Consider the following 15,631-nt stretch of genomic DNA (forward strand, 5'->3'; position numbering starts at 1 on the left):
TAATTATAATCAACCAAACAACAACAACAAAAAACTAATTCGAAAATGTTTTTTTTTGGATGTATTAAATTCTGGTCAACATTTAATTACATATACATGTGTGTAGAAGAGAAAGAAAATTACAAAGACAAGAACTTTAACAATAGAATATAGAATGTTTGAAGTAAAATTAAAAAAAAAGATATGTGGAACCAAGTATTTGATGGTAAATTGGAAAAAAAACATCAAATCACACATAAACACACATTAATTCAACAGAACCGAAATTCGATTCCAAATGCAAACAAACAAAAACAAATTGAGAATCAAATGTTCGTAGAATCATTTCACCAAAAAAAAAGAAGCCAACAAAAAAAAATCCAAGAATCCAATCATCGTTTTTCTCTGTGTGTGTGTGAACTTTACCAAAAGCAAAAGTAAAAAAAATTATTTCCCTCAACTTTAGCCACCAATTATTCTCTGTATATGTGTATTCGGTGATGCGTAAAATTTTGACTTTTTTTGTTGTTGTTGTTGTTGTTCAATGCGATTTTGTTTCCTTGATTTCTAGGTGCTGTTACAATCTGCATTGATTCGATAGATTCAAGTTATTTTTTTCACCAAGTTTTATTATTATTAGCATTATTACTTTCATTTTCTTTTTCGTTTTTTATATATTTCAAATTGCCAATCGGATTGAATCGAGAATTTTTTTTTATATTTTCACTCAGCATTATAAAATAACTGACTTGCTGTATTCGGGTAACTCTCTCTTTCACATGACATTCAAAATCGATTTTTGTTGTTGTTGTTTTTTTGTCGCCTTCGATTTGTTATCCCACAAATTCGATTGGATTCAATTGCATTAAACTCAATTCTCACAACAGTCAATCAATGATGCGTATTGTTTTTTTTTGCAGTATTGAATTGACTCTACCTCTGGATTTGTTTTGGTGTTTGGTACGACTAATTCTGTTTTGAAATTCCATGTAATAAAGTTTTTTTTTAGGTAAAAAACTTCCTTTTTACCTTTCGACTTTATCAATTAATTGTTTTTTACATGTTCACCTTTACAATTGATTTCAAAACTTTACTTTACTTATTACTATTATATTGATACCAATGATTTTCATTCATTTTTCTGTCAACCATATCATCATTGACTTTTTCGGTGTTTTTATTTGTTTTGCTATTTTCCTACATAAAATTTAAATTTTCATTTTAAATATTGATTTCAAATTAACATTCAATAATTCGCAAAAATAATCGATATTATTTTAGTTTGCAATATTTTAAAAAAAAAGAAAATTTATTGTAATGATCCCGATGAACAAGTAATAGAAGAAGAAACAATTGACATGAAAATGATTTGCAAATTTTCATTCTCTTTTCTTACAACTTTAATTTTGAACTTTTTCATCGTTTTTTTTCTCCCGAAAGAATTTCGTTTCAAAAAAAAATTCCTATTCATATATTGATGTAAAAACAAGAGTGAACAAGAAAAAAATCAATTTGCTTTGAAATAGCTTTTCTTCGTCTTAGTTTTGAAAAATGAAACACTTTGTCTTCATACAGAATTCCGTATAGATACGCTCTGCTGAAGTTTTCCATTTTTTTTTCTTGTATCACATTTTTATTCGACATACACTCTCACATACACAGAGTTATCGGTTATTCTTGATTTTAAAAATTTCGACGACATTGAGAATTGTAGACAATATTCTCTATGCTTCTGTTGATTATTAAACAATGACGTATATGAATAATTATGTTTTACAAAATAAAAAAGTAGAATTTTTCAAAAAAAATTGAAATATTTTAGTTTTAAAAGTGGAGACTTTCTTTTTTCTAAAAAAATATTATGCTCGTTTGAAACTCGTTAATTATACAAGTTTGAACTTAAGTGTTTTTTATTTCTTCTTGTTCTGGTTATTCAATCTCGATTGATCTTATCATTCATTGATCGATGAAATAATGATCTTCGGAATGAATTTTGGTTTGTTCTTCTTTTCTTTTTTTATTGTTGCAAATATTCGAAATAACTTTCGTTGATTTTCGTCGATCTTGATGATGTGTTCACAATTCATCTAAATCGATTGAAGTCATAAACAGAATTGTTTTGCAAATGAATTTTCATTCACATTACTAACATCATCACGAATATGATGATTTTCAAGACGACTTGTTCTTTCTTTCTCTTCAATTTTTTTCTATTCGGAAACTTTTCTAATTCTTTTTTCTTTTTCTTATTTTCCGGATCTCTATATTGGGCTGTCATTTTTTTCACTTGTTCCTGATTTTGATCCATAGTTGAGGTTTTTTTTTCTTGCAGTAAGTCAAAGTTTTTCTCTTCCTTTTCACTCTCTTTCCGTTCACGTTCATTTCATCTTTCAATGGAAAATTATATTAGTTGTTCCCTTGTGATTGATAATTGACTGTCTATAGCTAAGCAACTATAGACTATTTATGGTAAAGTTATTTTCTCATTCCTGTCAATATGTTTCCAGTATCAAGTTTTTTTTTCAATTCTTCTTCTTCTTTTTTTTCTGGTTGTTGTCGTTGTTCAAATCGAATTAAAGTTCAAAACGAATTGGTTGAAAAAGAAAAATAAATGCTTGTGCCTAGTATTTTTATTTCATAGTTATATAATTGACATATACGACAAACTTGTTGACAATTTTAGCCGTTTATTTTCTTCATCGTTGATTCATTCGTTCGATATTTGAAAATCAAACTGTTCATATCCATTAACTTATTAAGTATGATTTATAGTTCTCAATTTCTTTTGCACACATTTCTTCTGTCTTTATTCTTTATTTTATCATGTTGTCTGTATTTTTGAAAATTTTCATACATAGTCTGATGATAATCTGATGATAAAATACCGATTTAAAACCAAAAAAATGTCAAATAATCAAATGTACATATAGAAATGTCGAAAAAAAAACAAAAATATCGGTCGATTTGATTGTCAAAATAAAATCGAAATTCTTTTTTTGCTTTTCTTAGTTTTTGTATTGTTGGTATTATTCTTTGTCTGTCTTCTATGAGATTTAAAAATCGTTACCATTCTATTTTATTGAATAAATTTTGTTTTTTTCTTTTGCATTTTTATCGGATTTCAATTTTTTCCCGACATTCTATTGTTTTCAAATATTGAAATCATCGATGCATACAATGTCAATGATGATGATATAAGAATCGATTGTGGAAAAAATACCTAAAAACACCCAAAAGAGAAGAAAACAAAATCAGATCATCATTTGAAACGAATAATTCATTTTTATTATTATTATCATCATTGTTGTTGAACTATTTCTCTCATCAATACCTAATTTATATTCCATTGATATTGTATTATTGTCGTTGGGAATAATTTTCATTTATTTTTCACATTCAATGTTTTTCAATGTTAGTGGAAACTTGTTTCATGTTTTGACCAAATAAATTGTTTGCAAATGATTTTTATTTCAATAATAATTTTCACTTTACATAATTTATTTGATTTAAAAATTTCTGTTTTCTCTGTTTTGTTATTGATGATGTCATCATTGAATTTAAATTGAAAAATGTTTTCGAAAACAATTTTATGCAAATCATTTTGGTTACGCCATCAAGGTAATTGTTATTGTGAATAACATTCAATAAATCAATTTATAAAACTATATTCTCATGTGATACTGATATCAATGACCATGTCATTCATGATAATTGGCTATTTGAAATCAATGACAATAAAAAAAATAATGTTTGATCATTTTATTGATCATCAAACCAAACATAATAGCAATGACAATCAATGATAATCTAATCATTTAGGTAAACAACAAAGAACAAAAAAAATGATTATTTGTTTTATTTCTGACACTTTTCTATTGTCATAAATGTTTTATTTACTTGTTTAATGTTTGTATGAGTTGTGTATTCTCTTGTATGAATGTATAGAATGAAAAAAAACAATCATTTTATGAACAGAATTCAATTCATATGGTTCATATTGAATTTGTTCCCATGATTCTATTGATTTTGGGGCATTGAAATTTTAGATTTAAAAAAAACAAATTCGACACACACCGACAAATTTTCTGCCGGTTATTGATAAAAGTTTTTTTCTTTGTTTTTGTCAATTACTTTTGTCCTGTTTATCCGGTTAGGTATTTTGTTGATGAAAAATTTGCATCAACAAACTTTAATAATAGTATTTACATGAATTGTTTCAAAATATGACGGAAAAAAAAGTTTACCTGTGAAAATAACAGATGCAATAGAATAATATAAGCTTCTTATCTAGGAGATTCATGAGAATTCCAATTTTTTTTCTCCGCTTAGCTACCGTAGCATTTTTTTTTTGGTAAGCCCCGTTATTTACTGTCAATAGACAAAAAAAAATATAATATAATTAGCATATATTTGAAGCGAAAGTTTTCGTTTTCAAAGTTTTTTTTTGTGTTCCCCACTATTTTGTGTTCCGAAAAAAAGAATTCAAATTTTTTTTCCTACATCGATATATCGATAAACAATCGATATATTTATGAAAATCATATTATTTGAACGGAATTTATAATAAGTTTATTTTTTTTTCTTTTGAAAATTTGAATGACTTGTAATGCCTTAAGAGAATGAAAAAAAACGTCTTTGCACAAATATTATTCTTATTCTTATTATTATTATTATCATATGACTTAAATTGGTTGGTTGTGTTTGTGATTTGACTTGTCTTTGTTGTTTTTATCATATTTTTTTCCGAAAAAATACACAACACCTCTTTCAATAAGTTTGGATTACATTTAACTTTAAAGTTTTCCGTTTATTTAAGTTTTTTCACTTTATCCTTTTTTCAGGAAAAAATTTTTTCCCATAAACATTTATCGATCGTTACTCAATAGTTATTCATATTCATTCCCTGTGGTATCATATCATTTATCTGTTTGTATTAAAACAACATCCAATACATAAATAAATAATTTAATGGGACCATTTTTTTTTCTTCTTGGTTATAATTTCTATAGAATTTTGTTTTTGTTTTACACTCACTCAATATATAGAATAAAAAATCTAGTCGAAAAAAAACAATAACAAACAAGCCACAAGAAATAAAACTTTTTTCCTGAAACGAAGATGCAGCGCAAAATATTGGTCGATTCACTAAGCCACCTTCTCCTCTTTGAACGAAAAAATAAAATCAAAAAAGCTGACATTTTAACCACATTTTTCTGGAACATAAAATAAAGGAAAAAACAACAACAGAAATTTAAAATGGCATCATAAAATCACAGTTTTATTGAATTTTTGGAATTTTTTCCCCTTTTTTGGAAGAAATTTTTAAATTCTTTTCGTTGTTGTTGTTGTTCATTTACATTTTTTTTCCTTTTTTTGCATGTTTGTTGACGAAAAGTTTTTCGTTCTGTTTTTTTTTCTGCATTGGATTCTACTTTTAATTGAAATTTAAATCCAATGTACCGTTAAATCTTCTTATAGATGTCAAAATAAATTTTTTATAATGTTACGTAAAAAAAACTTCACTGGAAAAACGAATTTCTGACTTACAATTTTCAAAAAAAATCAGCTTGAATATAATCCATAGGATAACAAACAAGCCAAAACAAAAAGGGTTGAAAAAAACTTTCGATAAATGTAAAAGCAATCAGACAATCCGACAAAAATGGAGAAATAAATTATAAAAACAAAATCTGACATAAAAAACAAAATTTAATATCTAAAATTGGGCAAACAGAATCCAAAGAAAAATTCTTCAACTATTTTGATGTAAAAAAAATCAACATTTCGGCCAACCAATGATGATAAATTTAATGTTAAATTTACTATTTTTGTTGTTGTTGTTTAATATGAACTTTCTTGAAAGAAATGAAGTTGTCATTGAGTTTTTTTTTCCGATTTCCAGTGAATTCTCTTTTTTCCTTTTTTGTTTTGTTTTTACTTCTTTATCCATCATTTTGATAAACACCAACAACAATGGTTATGATGAGAGGAGAAAGAAAAACAACAACAAAAAAATGATTATTGAATGAACAACAACTTTGGATTCTTATTGAATTGAAAAAAAACAGGAGAGGAAAACTTATACTATACATATCTATAAACTCGTAAACATTTTCAGCAAGATAAAAAAAATGGAAGAAAAATAAACCTCAATACATGTTATATCTATTTGTCCCAGTCGTTTTTGTTTTGTTTCATTGCCCCCTCATCTAAGAATCTTATCGAGAATATTTGTGTGCCAATCATTAATCATAATCGATGACAAACTGTGTTTTTTAGCAGCCTTATGACTGATGTTCCAAGAATTTGTATTCGTTTTGTTCATTCTATTTACGTTGTATTATATTGATATGTATACGGTATAAATGTGTGTGTTTATATACCAAAATTTGATACAGTGAGTGAGAGAAAAAAAAGAATCTTATTTAATTTGTCAGAAAGTTAAGTGAATAAATTGAAAGAAAATATAAGATTTATATATTTTTTTGGAATGGTGATGAAATCTTTTTCGAAATGTTTACGAAATGACAATCAAACTAAATGTAATATGGCAACCAAAAATATATGGTGAAAATTATTGTACAACAACAACAACAAAAACTAATGTCGATTGTAACCAAGTTATTGTCGAAATTATTTTGTTGCTCAGAACAAAATATACATTATAAACTAATGATAAAATATAAAGAAAAAAAAACAACAATTTGTCATTATATCTTCGACAACAACAGTAAAAAAATAACGTTATGCAATTTCATAGATTTCTTTGGGTATATTTTTTTTTTTTTTGAATGAAAAAAAATCAATCGTTATTTTTTTATGAATAACGGAAACAAAATGATGAATAATAAAGAGTGGAAAAAATGTTTTATTAGATTTTTTTTTCTATTTTATTATTGTCACTATTATTTTTTTTATGATGTTTATAATGTTGCTCAGCATCGAAATCATATATAATATACACACATATCCATCATCGACATTTATTTCAAGTACAAGTATTTTTTTCCGTTCATAAGAATGGATATTGAATTTTGTTTTTACTCTCTCTGTATCTCTACATAGGTTTCCCAATGTTGTTGATGACAATAGATTCTGTTGCAAATATATCCAATGTTTTTTTCAAAGTCAATGATAATCATCATCATGATAAAGATGATAAAAACTAGATTTTGTGAACAATGAATAAAAGAAAAAAAAACTAGATAATATTTCTTTTTTCTTTTTTTTTCACTCATAATATTTACAATATATAATATCGTTTTGAAGCCATTAGCAGCTCAGTGATTCTTGAAATCACTTACTATAGTGAAAAAAGAATGAAATGAGAAAACCAAAAAAAAATTCAACCATTTTTATTACCAAGTTACAACAAACCAACAATGTTGATGGTATTCGATATGACTTGTATATTTTTTTTCTATTTCATAAATTCATGATTCAAAGATGATCCAATTCGATGATGAACCACCACCAACATACCAACAATGAATGAATGAATGAATAAATCCTATGGAATAAAATATTAAAGAATAGAGTGATATGAAATGTGTGAGAGAGAAAAAAAAATGCATAGATCAAGATTATTACCAACGATTTATGCATTCACATTTACACATATACAATAAAGGAGAAAAAAAAAGAATTCATTATATTTGAACATTCAACGAATCCTTTATGTCTTTTTTTTCTATTTTGAATCCTTTTGTTGTTGTTGTTGTTGTTATTTGCGTTTTCAAGTCGAATATATTTTGAAGAGAGATAGTGAAAAATGAATTGCTTTTTTTCAGGATTGAATTTTGTTTTTTTTTCAACTTTCAATTCTGAAAAAAAAGTTTGGCAAAGAAAAAAACAATCGCCAAAAAAAACAAGATCCATGAACTTTAGTGTTTTTCCCTTATTCTTTTTGTTCGTTATCATTATTAAACATCAATGACTTTATTTCCATTACAACAATTTTCAAACGAATCCGATTCTCATTGATGTTGATAAATAGATTGATGTTTTGATAATTAGATTTGTGATGTTTGTTTTTCGTTGTCGTTATTCTTGTCAACCTTTTGATTTCGATCCAGAACCGTTGCACACTCACATTTCAACCAGATTCAAAAGATGACAAAAAAAATTTTTTTTTCTCGCCTATTGCTATTAGTTTCTATGGTGTCGAGATCGATGATTCTTTCGAGATTTTGAAGTTTGAAGTTTTGGTTTGCGTTTGCGCATTTTCTATTCTGTTTTTTTTTCATTCATTGATTAAAATCAGTTTTTTTCATCAATGGGATTATCCATGAAAGGAATTTATTTTCAATACCAAAATTTCCGCCAAATATACGTGATTTTATCGTTCTTTTTTTTGGTTTTATAAACATGATCGTACAATTTGATAATAATCGTACAATCAGAATTTGAGTGGCAAAAAAAACTTGTATAAATAGCTTCGAATTCGATAATTTATCCATCATCATTGTCGCCTTCTGGAACTGTTTTATTCCAAAAGGAATAATCAAAGAAGAATTGGTTTTTATTTTCACAAGAAAAACAACGAGTGAATATATAAATGGTAGACCACAGTTACACAACAATGACGACCACTTCCACCATCACGACCGCCATCACTATTTACTCGAATCATCGTTGCCGTATGTGCATGTGACGAAAATATTGTTCCAAATTTTTCATTCATTTCTTCGCATTCATTCGATGTGGAAGAATCGTTGTATCGAATTCAATCATTGTATGTTTGGCGGTTTTTTTCTGCTGATTTCAGTTTTTTTTCTTCAAAATTCTCCATTTTTTTCGGACCGTCATTGCAATCAACGCTTACATTTTAAATTACATTCTGCTTTTTTTCTTTCTCTCTTTTTCATTGACTAAAGTGTCTTTGCTTTTTCCAACATATATAGTTGAATGTTAGTTTGGTTCATATTTCCTGATTGGTGCCCAAATTTTTTTGTGTAGCCGTTTCTGGTATGAATTCAATTTGCTGAATTAAAAGTTCATTTTGAAATTCTGCAACCCATTCGTCGATGTGCAAAAAAAACTGGTTCCATAAATTTTTATTTATTTTTCAAACCTAATTTTTCTTCATTTCACTTTATTTTTTTATTTATTCAATTAAAATAAAATTTTTTATGTTTACTTCATACACTATCAACGGGATTCTACAAGGAAAAAATAACATCTTGTATGCGTTTGTGTGTGTGTGTGTGTGTGTGTGTGTGTGTGGGTTTCATATTGTCACAATTCAACAGTAAATGAAAATGCAAATTGATTTTTCAAATTTAAATTTATAATAATCAAACAAAAACAAATCTAATTGATTCGTATTTGACAAAGAAATTGATATTTTCTTCGGTTAAATACATTTTCAATTTTCATTCATCATTGATCTTGTTCTTGAAAACAAAAAAGATACATCATATAAAATACTCTAATCATCATTTATCGTTGATCACTTTCTACTGTATCTTAGATTCTTTTCTTTTCAATTCAAAAAAATATTGATCATTTCAGATATTAATTTGATAATTATGATAATGTGATCAATACAAATTGATTAATAAAACAAGATAAGTTTTTGTCTATATGCTTGCGTGAAAATTCCACACTAATCTCCTTACATCACACAAAACAACAAAAAGAAAAAACATTTTCATGAAGAAATAAAGAAATTCTCATCAATATTCTGTGTGTGACAATGTTTGATGTTTGTGATCGGATATTGTGATGTATGTGTTTGGATGAGAAAAAGAATAATTTTTCTTTTTTCTTTCTTTTTTTTGAATCCAAATGGTGTCTATCTTTCAACTATTTCACTACATGACAAATTTTTGTTGTTGTTGTTGTCGTCGGCATTGTTGGCCAATGTTCGTGGATGGCCTATGAGATTTCTTCCAGAATTCATTCTTTTTCTTTTCCTATTTTTTTCCTTGCTGTATATTCTCTATACAGTGATTTTCAATATTGTTCATTAACATTTCGTGTTTACAACATATTATTATCAAACAATTTTTCTCTATTTTCTCTTTTGAAATTTGATGAAAAAAAACGTGTCCACCAGTAGGAAAAAAAAGTTAATGTTAATCTATGTTTTGATGATGGTGATCATCATCATCACTATCAAATGATCATGGGATTTGAATTATTCACAAACACGAACACATAAACTTATTGATTATTATCATTATTAAATATTGTGCGTGTGTGTGTGATCTGTGGTCGAATCCATTTTGATAATAAATATTAATGTTAAAAATAACAACAACAAAAATAAAAAATAAATTATATTATTTTGTGGAATCATCTATTTTATCATATTACAATACTTTGGCAATATTTTTCGATCATATTGAAAAGTTTTTTTGTCTTTTTCATTTTCAATAATGAAACAAATTCATTTATATCTTCAGTTTTTGTTTTCATATATTTGACAATTTCAAATGAAAATAAAAAAACATTGACCATCATGATTCGACAAACTATTTTCAAAAAAAAAATGTTTTATTTCCTGCTGTTTGCATGTAATGTTATAGTTGTTGAAAATATTATTAAGTTACCCGAATGTATGATCAGAGTGAATCAAGAAAAAAATCACATTACATCATGATCATACGTATTTCAAATGATAACGATGCTGTGTCATCACAACATACTTGAACTTGTTGTTGTCCATCATCATTACAACAAGAATTTACAATTGTCGAATTTTTTGTTGTTTTTGTTTCAATTCTTTATTTATTAAAATTGATCTTTCTACAACTATCAAGTGACAATTTGTTTTTTGAAGAAATGATAAAATGAGGAAAAAATTATTTTGAAAAAACAAACATTGTCGTATCATCATCTTTCATCGATAATGAACGATAAAACATTTTTGTTCATCGATACTTGTTATCAATAATAATCGAAAACGATTTATCAATCAATATGATGATCAAATTTCAAATATTTTCTACGAAAAAATAGACAAATTTTGAAAAAGAATTATAAAACACACATACACATTTACAACATTGAAAAAACAATATCGATAATTCTTTGATTATTGCCATTATCTTCAACATCGCTATTTCTTGTTCAACGGAATCTATTTTTACAAAAAAAAATGTCATCATGTGTGTGTTTTACTAAATTCAGGTCTACGCATTATTTAATTAAATTCACATTCAATTCTGATCTTTGACATTTCAAAATTTTTCTCACAACATAAAAAACAACATTTCAACGAGTTCTCATTATTGTCCATCGTTTAGTTTTATTTATTTCACATGTCTCGTTCATATTCCTTTTAAACAATATCTATCGAAATGAAAAAAAAATTCAGTTCACACTAATCATAAAATGCTGATTGTTGCAATTTATAAATGAAAAAATTCCAAAGTGTGTCATGATATCTCTAACCAAAAACAAGACTAAACAAAAAAAATCTTTTTCTGTTTTTTTTTGTTCACATTCTATTCAGCTTCATTATATAATCGACTAGATAGATAGTGTTATCATCTTTTTTTTGGAGCGGGCGGCCTTTTTTTCAATTTTCATTAATGTTTTGCTTCGTTCTAATTGCTAATTTGCCTGGTTCAATCGGTTTGTTGTTTGGTAAATAAAAATAAATTTTGCAGAAAAATTGCCATCACCAAAAAAAAAAAATAATAATAATATAAATAAATGAAAAAATTCTTTGGCATAGAATTACAGAAGAAGATGTTGACGATTATATCGAATCGATCGAATGGGAGTTAGATATAAAAATTATTGTTCCATATCATCATCATCATCCATTTGGAAACTTTTTTATTCTTTGGTGCAAATGACATCGCGTTTTTCATCAACGATAATCATCATTGATCATTGATCCTGAACATCATAAGCGAAATTTTTTTTCCGGCTCTAAACTCTTTTTTTCCAGTGACAAACAAAAACATTTGGAGCAAACTATTTCGCAGAAAACTAAATAAATAAAAAAATTTCACACTTTTCGACAGATAAATTGACTTTATTGCTTCAATAATACACAACAACAAAAAAAATGTAGTGGAAAACAAAATATGAAAAAAATACTTTGCCTAATGTCAATCATCAAATATCCTGATGTCTAGACAAATTTTCTATTTCTACGAATTTTCGGCATGCTTCACATCGCGTATATCCACAATATATTGAATCTAAAGCTTGAAATTTTTTCCGAACTGTTTGCCTGCTGTTGCTATTGTCATCGTTGCTTTTGAACCAAAAAAAAAAAAATAATAATAATAATCAGATTCAAAAAGTGTCACTCGGATTCAAAACTTTACATGAAGAATTTTTTTTTATATTTTGAATGAATGAATGAAAAAAAATATTTAATGCTTAGATAATAACTGGAACTGGATGAAAAAAAATGAATGCAGATGAAAAAAAATCTATTCCAACAGCCGACGATGATCGACGAATAATCTAAAGCAAAAAATATTTTTCATCGTTCGAATTATTACATCACATTTCATTTGTGGCCTAAATATTTTTAATATTCCATTTGTGAAGAATTTTTTTCATTTCATTTCATTTTTTGTTGTTGCCATTCTGGGTGGACCAATCTGTAAACGAAAAACGAAAACGAAAAAATCAAAATAATATTTGAATTGTAGCATCCGCTTTTATTGAAACATCATTTGGACAAAACTTGTAAATATATAGTGTAAATATTTTCGCAATTCAAACTTTCAAATTGTCATACATATGCGAATAAATAAACACGAAAATTTGAAATATTCCAAATTTGACAGTCGCTCAATGAATTTTTGAAGAATTTTTCATTTTTTTTTTTGGTGGCTGAAGAAAAGCAAAATATAAAATTAAGTGAAAAGTCGATAAATCGATTTTCATTAAATGATGAAAATATTTTGTTTTTTTTCTGGACGGATGAATCAATTTTTTTCCAATAATAACAGTTATAATAAAACGAAATATTAAAAAAAAAGTTTTAAATCGTTAATGTGATAAATGAAGATGATTTACTTGATTCAGAGCTTTTTGGAACATGCATAAATGAATGATACGATGCAATAGGAAACCATTAAATTGTTTCTTGTAAATTGTTTCTTTTGTTCAATGAAACAAAAAAAAATTTCAAAATTATGAATTATTATGGTGATAATGAAATCGACAATGAAATATTGTTACAGTTTAATTTATCAAACTTAATATTGAAAAAAACGGCCAACAAAAAATTCCGAATAAAATGGTCTCCAAATTGATGGCCTTTTTTGAATGTGATGGTATTATCAATAATGATAATAATAATAATAATAATGAGCAAGAAAAACTAGATCAGAATAATAAATCATCGATCATTGGCCAAATTCAATTGTCATATACGAATACTGATAATAATAATAATTATTATTATTGCCATTGTGGTGAATATGAATTGAATGTAACAAAAAATCGGAAACTAAATCATTTACCGGAAGTTAAAATATCGGCCCCGGCCACGTTGTCGGTGGCAACGACACACACAAACAATACATTTCTTTATGTTCGATATCTATTATTTGTGATCATCGGTCTGATAATAATGATTGAAATGACTATAGCTTCTGACACATCAACAACAGCAACAACCACAACATCACCTTTTGTTACTTCCGTTTTATCTGTTTCATATTCATCTGCATCACCATTAACATTATGTACAATGATTAATTCATCATCATCAAACATTAGCTGCAATAGTATTAATGATGATGATAATAATAATAAAAGTTTAAAACCATCATCATCATCAGCAAATAATAATGATATTGTTCTGAATCTGTTGTTGGAAAAACCAATTGGAACAACACATTCACCACCAACGTTCACAAAAATAACAGCATCTACCAAAAATATTATTTCAAATATCGAAAACAATTTTACGACTATGACAACAACGCCTTATCCATTATGGCAACAAAAAAATAACAAAAACGAAGACAAATATGAACGCCCAACAATCATTAAAACCATTTTAACAACAATATCTTCACCAACTTCATCATTATTATCATTCCGCCCATCATCAAATACAATTAATTCATCATCACATTCATTATCATCATTACAGCTAAAAAAAGCGACAACAAAAGATCAAATGCTCAATAATCCAACCGGATTAAAAAATAATATGACATTCATTGTTGTTTCGGATATAATTAATCTTGAAACAACGATGTCGCCTTTTTCACAAATGATCAGCCGATCCAAATTATTATCGAATGAAAATGAATGGAATGATGAACAAAAAATACATATTACAACAACAATGTCAACGACATTGATTAACACCAATAATGTAACGTTGTCAAAAAAGTCAGAAAATTCGGACAATATTCTATCAAATAATAATACAATTATGACCGGTACTGAAATGATTAAAAATATCATTATTGAACAAAATTTGAAAGAAAAATCCGTCCAAATTGATCATAATCAAATATCTAAATTAAATAATTTTATTGTTAATCCAACAATCTTACCAGAAGTGTCTGTCATTGGTAATGACAATAGTGATGAAGTAGATGATGAAATAATGATGATAATGCCTAGTTCATCATATATGCATCGTATTCATCGTCGTCGTCATCTTAACAATGATTTTAATGATACAATACAAATTATTAATCATAATGTCAGTGATCTCAATATTGTTGTCAACAATGATTATCATTATAATAAAATGATGATAGAAAACAAACAACATGACACAATAACAAATCAGACAAAATTATCGATAAATAGATTGAGTGATGGGAAAATGTTATTAAAATTTAATGACTATAATCAGACTAAAAATTGGAACAAATTAAATTTCAATGAAAAACTTTTAAATGAAAGTGAACAAATGATTATGTTATCGGATGCAACACACACAAATTCTAATTCAACAAACAACAATTTTCTACAACAACATAATATTTATCGTTATTATTCACAACGACAAGAAAATGATTTGAAAACATTATTATCACGATATCCATCACTTCGATTGCCACCACCTCCACCTGAATTTGCAGATGATTTTGATCCAGGTTTGACAAATTTTTTCTATTTTCATTCAATTCTTTTTCAATTTGATTTTGAATTGATAATAGTAAAATAAAAACAAAAATGAATAAATAAGAGTTTTCTTTATACCGAAACAAAAAAGAATTGAATTACCTTTTTTTCTTAAAATAAAATTGTGTTTCATTACCATAATTGATAGTGTGTTTGTTGATCAATTTTCTATCTGAAACATGTAAACAATCATTCAATGTAATTTAAACTGGTTCCATCATTATCATTATGATCATCACTGAATTTTTTTCTATATCAATGCCATCATCGTCAAATACGTAATTGTATTTGAAATATCATAGAAGAAAGGAAGTTTTATTTTGTCTTTTAGTGATAACTACTATCAGTAGTAGCTGTCTAATTTGGCTAGATAGTAATTTAGTGTAAGTTTTTTTTTGGTACGAATATTGAGACAATATATTATTTTGATACACATCGCTTACCAAATAGGTCAATCAACAATAATGGTAATGATGGGGTGATAATTTTATTATGAACTATCAATCGACAATAGACTTTTGTTGTTAATTTTATTTTGTGTTGATAATGGCTGTGGTGGTGGTGGTGGTATATTCGATAA

The 15,631-nt window shown here is 26.6% G+C and overlaps 1 protein-coding gene across 2 annotated transcripts in view; it reads left to right on the forward strand.

Annotated features, from left to right (window-relative positions):
• LOC113797397 (uncharacterized) overlaps nt 1–15,631 on the forward strand; it is a 62,479-nt gene that overhangs the window by 13,344 nt on the left and 33,504 nt on the right. The window contains exon 1 of one of the 2 annotated variants that reach the window (XM_027347762.2): nt 12,865–15,023. The exons of the other annotated variant lie outside the window; for it this stretch is intronic. Coding sequence (XP_027203563.2) covers nt 13,196–15,023 — 1,828 coding nt within the window. The 5' untranslated portion in view covers nt 12,865–13,195. Of the gene's footprint in view, nt 1–12,864; nt 15,024–15,631 lie in introns of those variants that run through there. 2 annotated transcript variants of the gene reach the window in all.

The sequence above is a fragment of the Dermatophagoides pteronyssinus genome, unplaced genomic scaffold (genome assembly GCF_027571235.1).
Source record: "Dermatophagoides pteronyssinus isolate colony J.1.1.1.1 unplaced genomic scaffold, Derpt_VIB-CSIC_2022.12 sq0002, whole genome shotgun sequence".
In the NCBI taxonomy this organism is placed as follows: Eukaryota; Metazoa; Arthropoda; class Arachnida; order Sarcoptiformes; family Pyroglyphidae; genus Dermatophagoides; species Dermatophagoides pteronyssinus.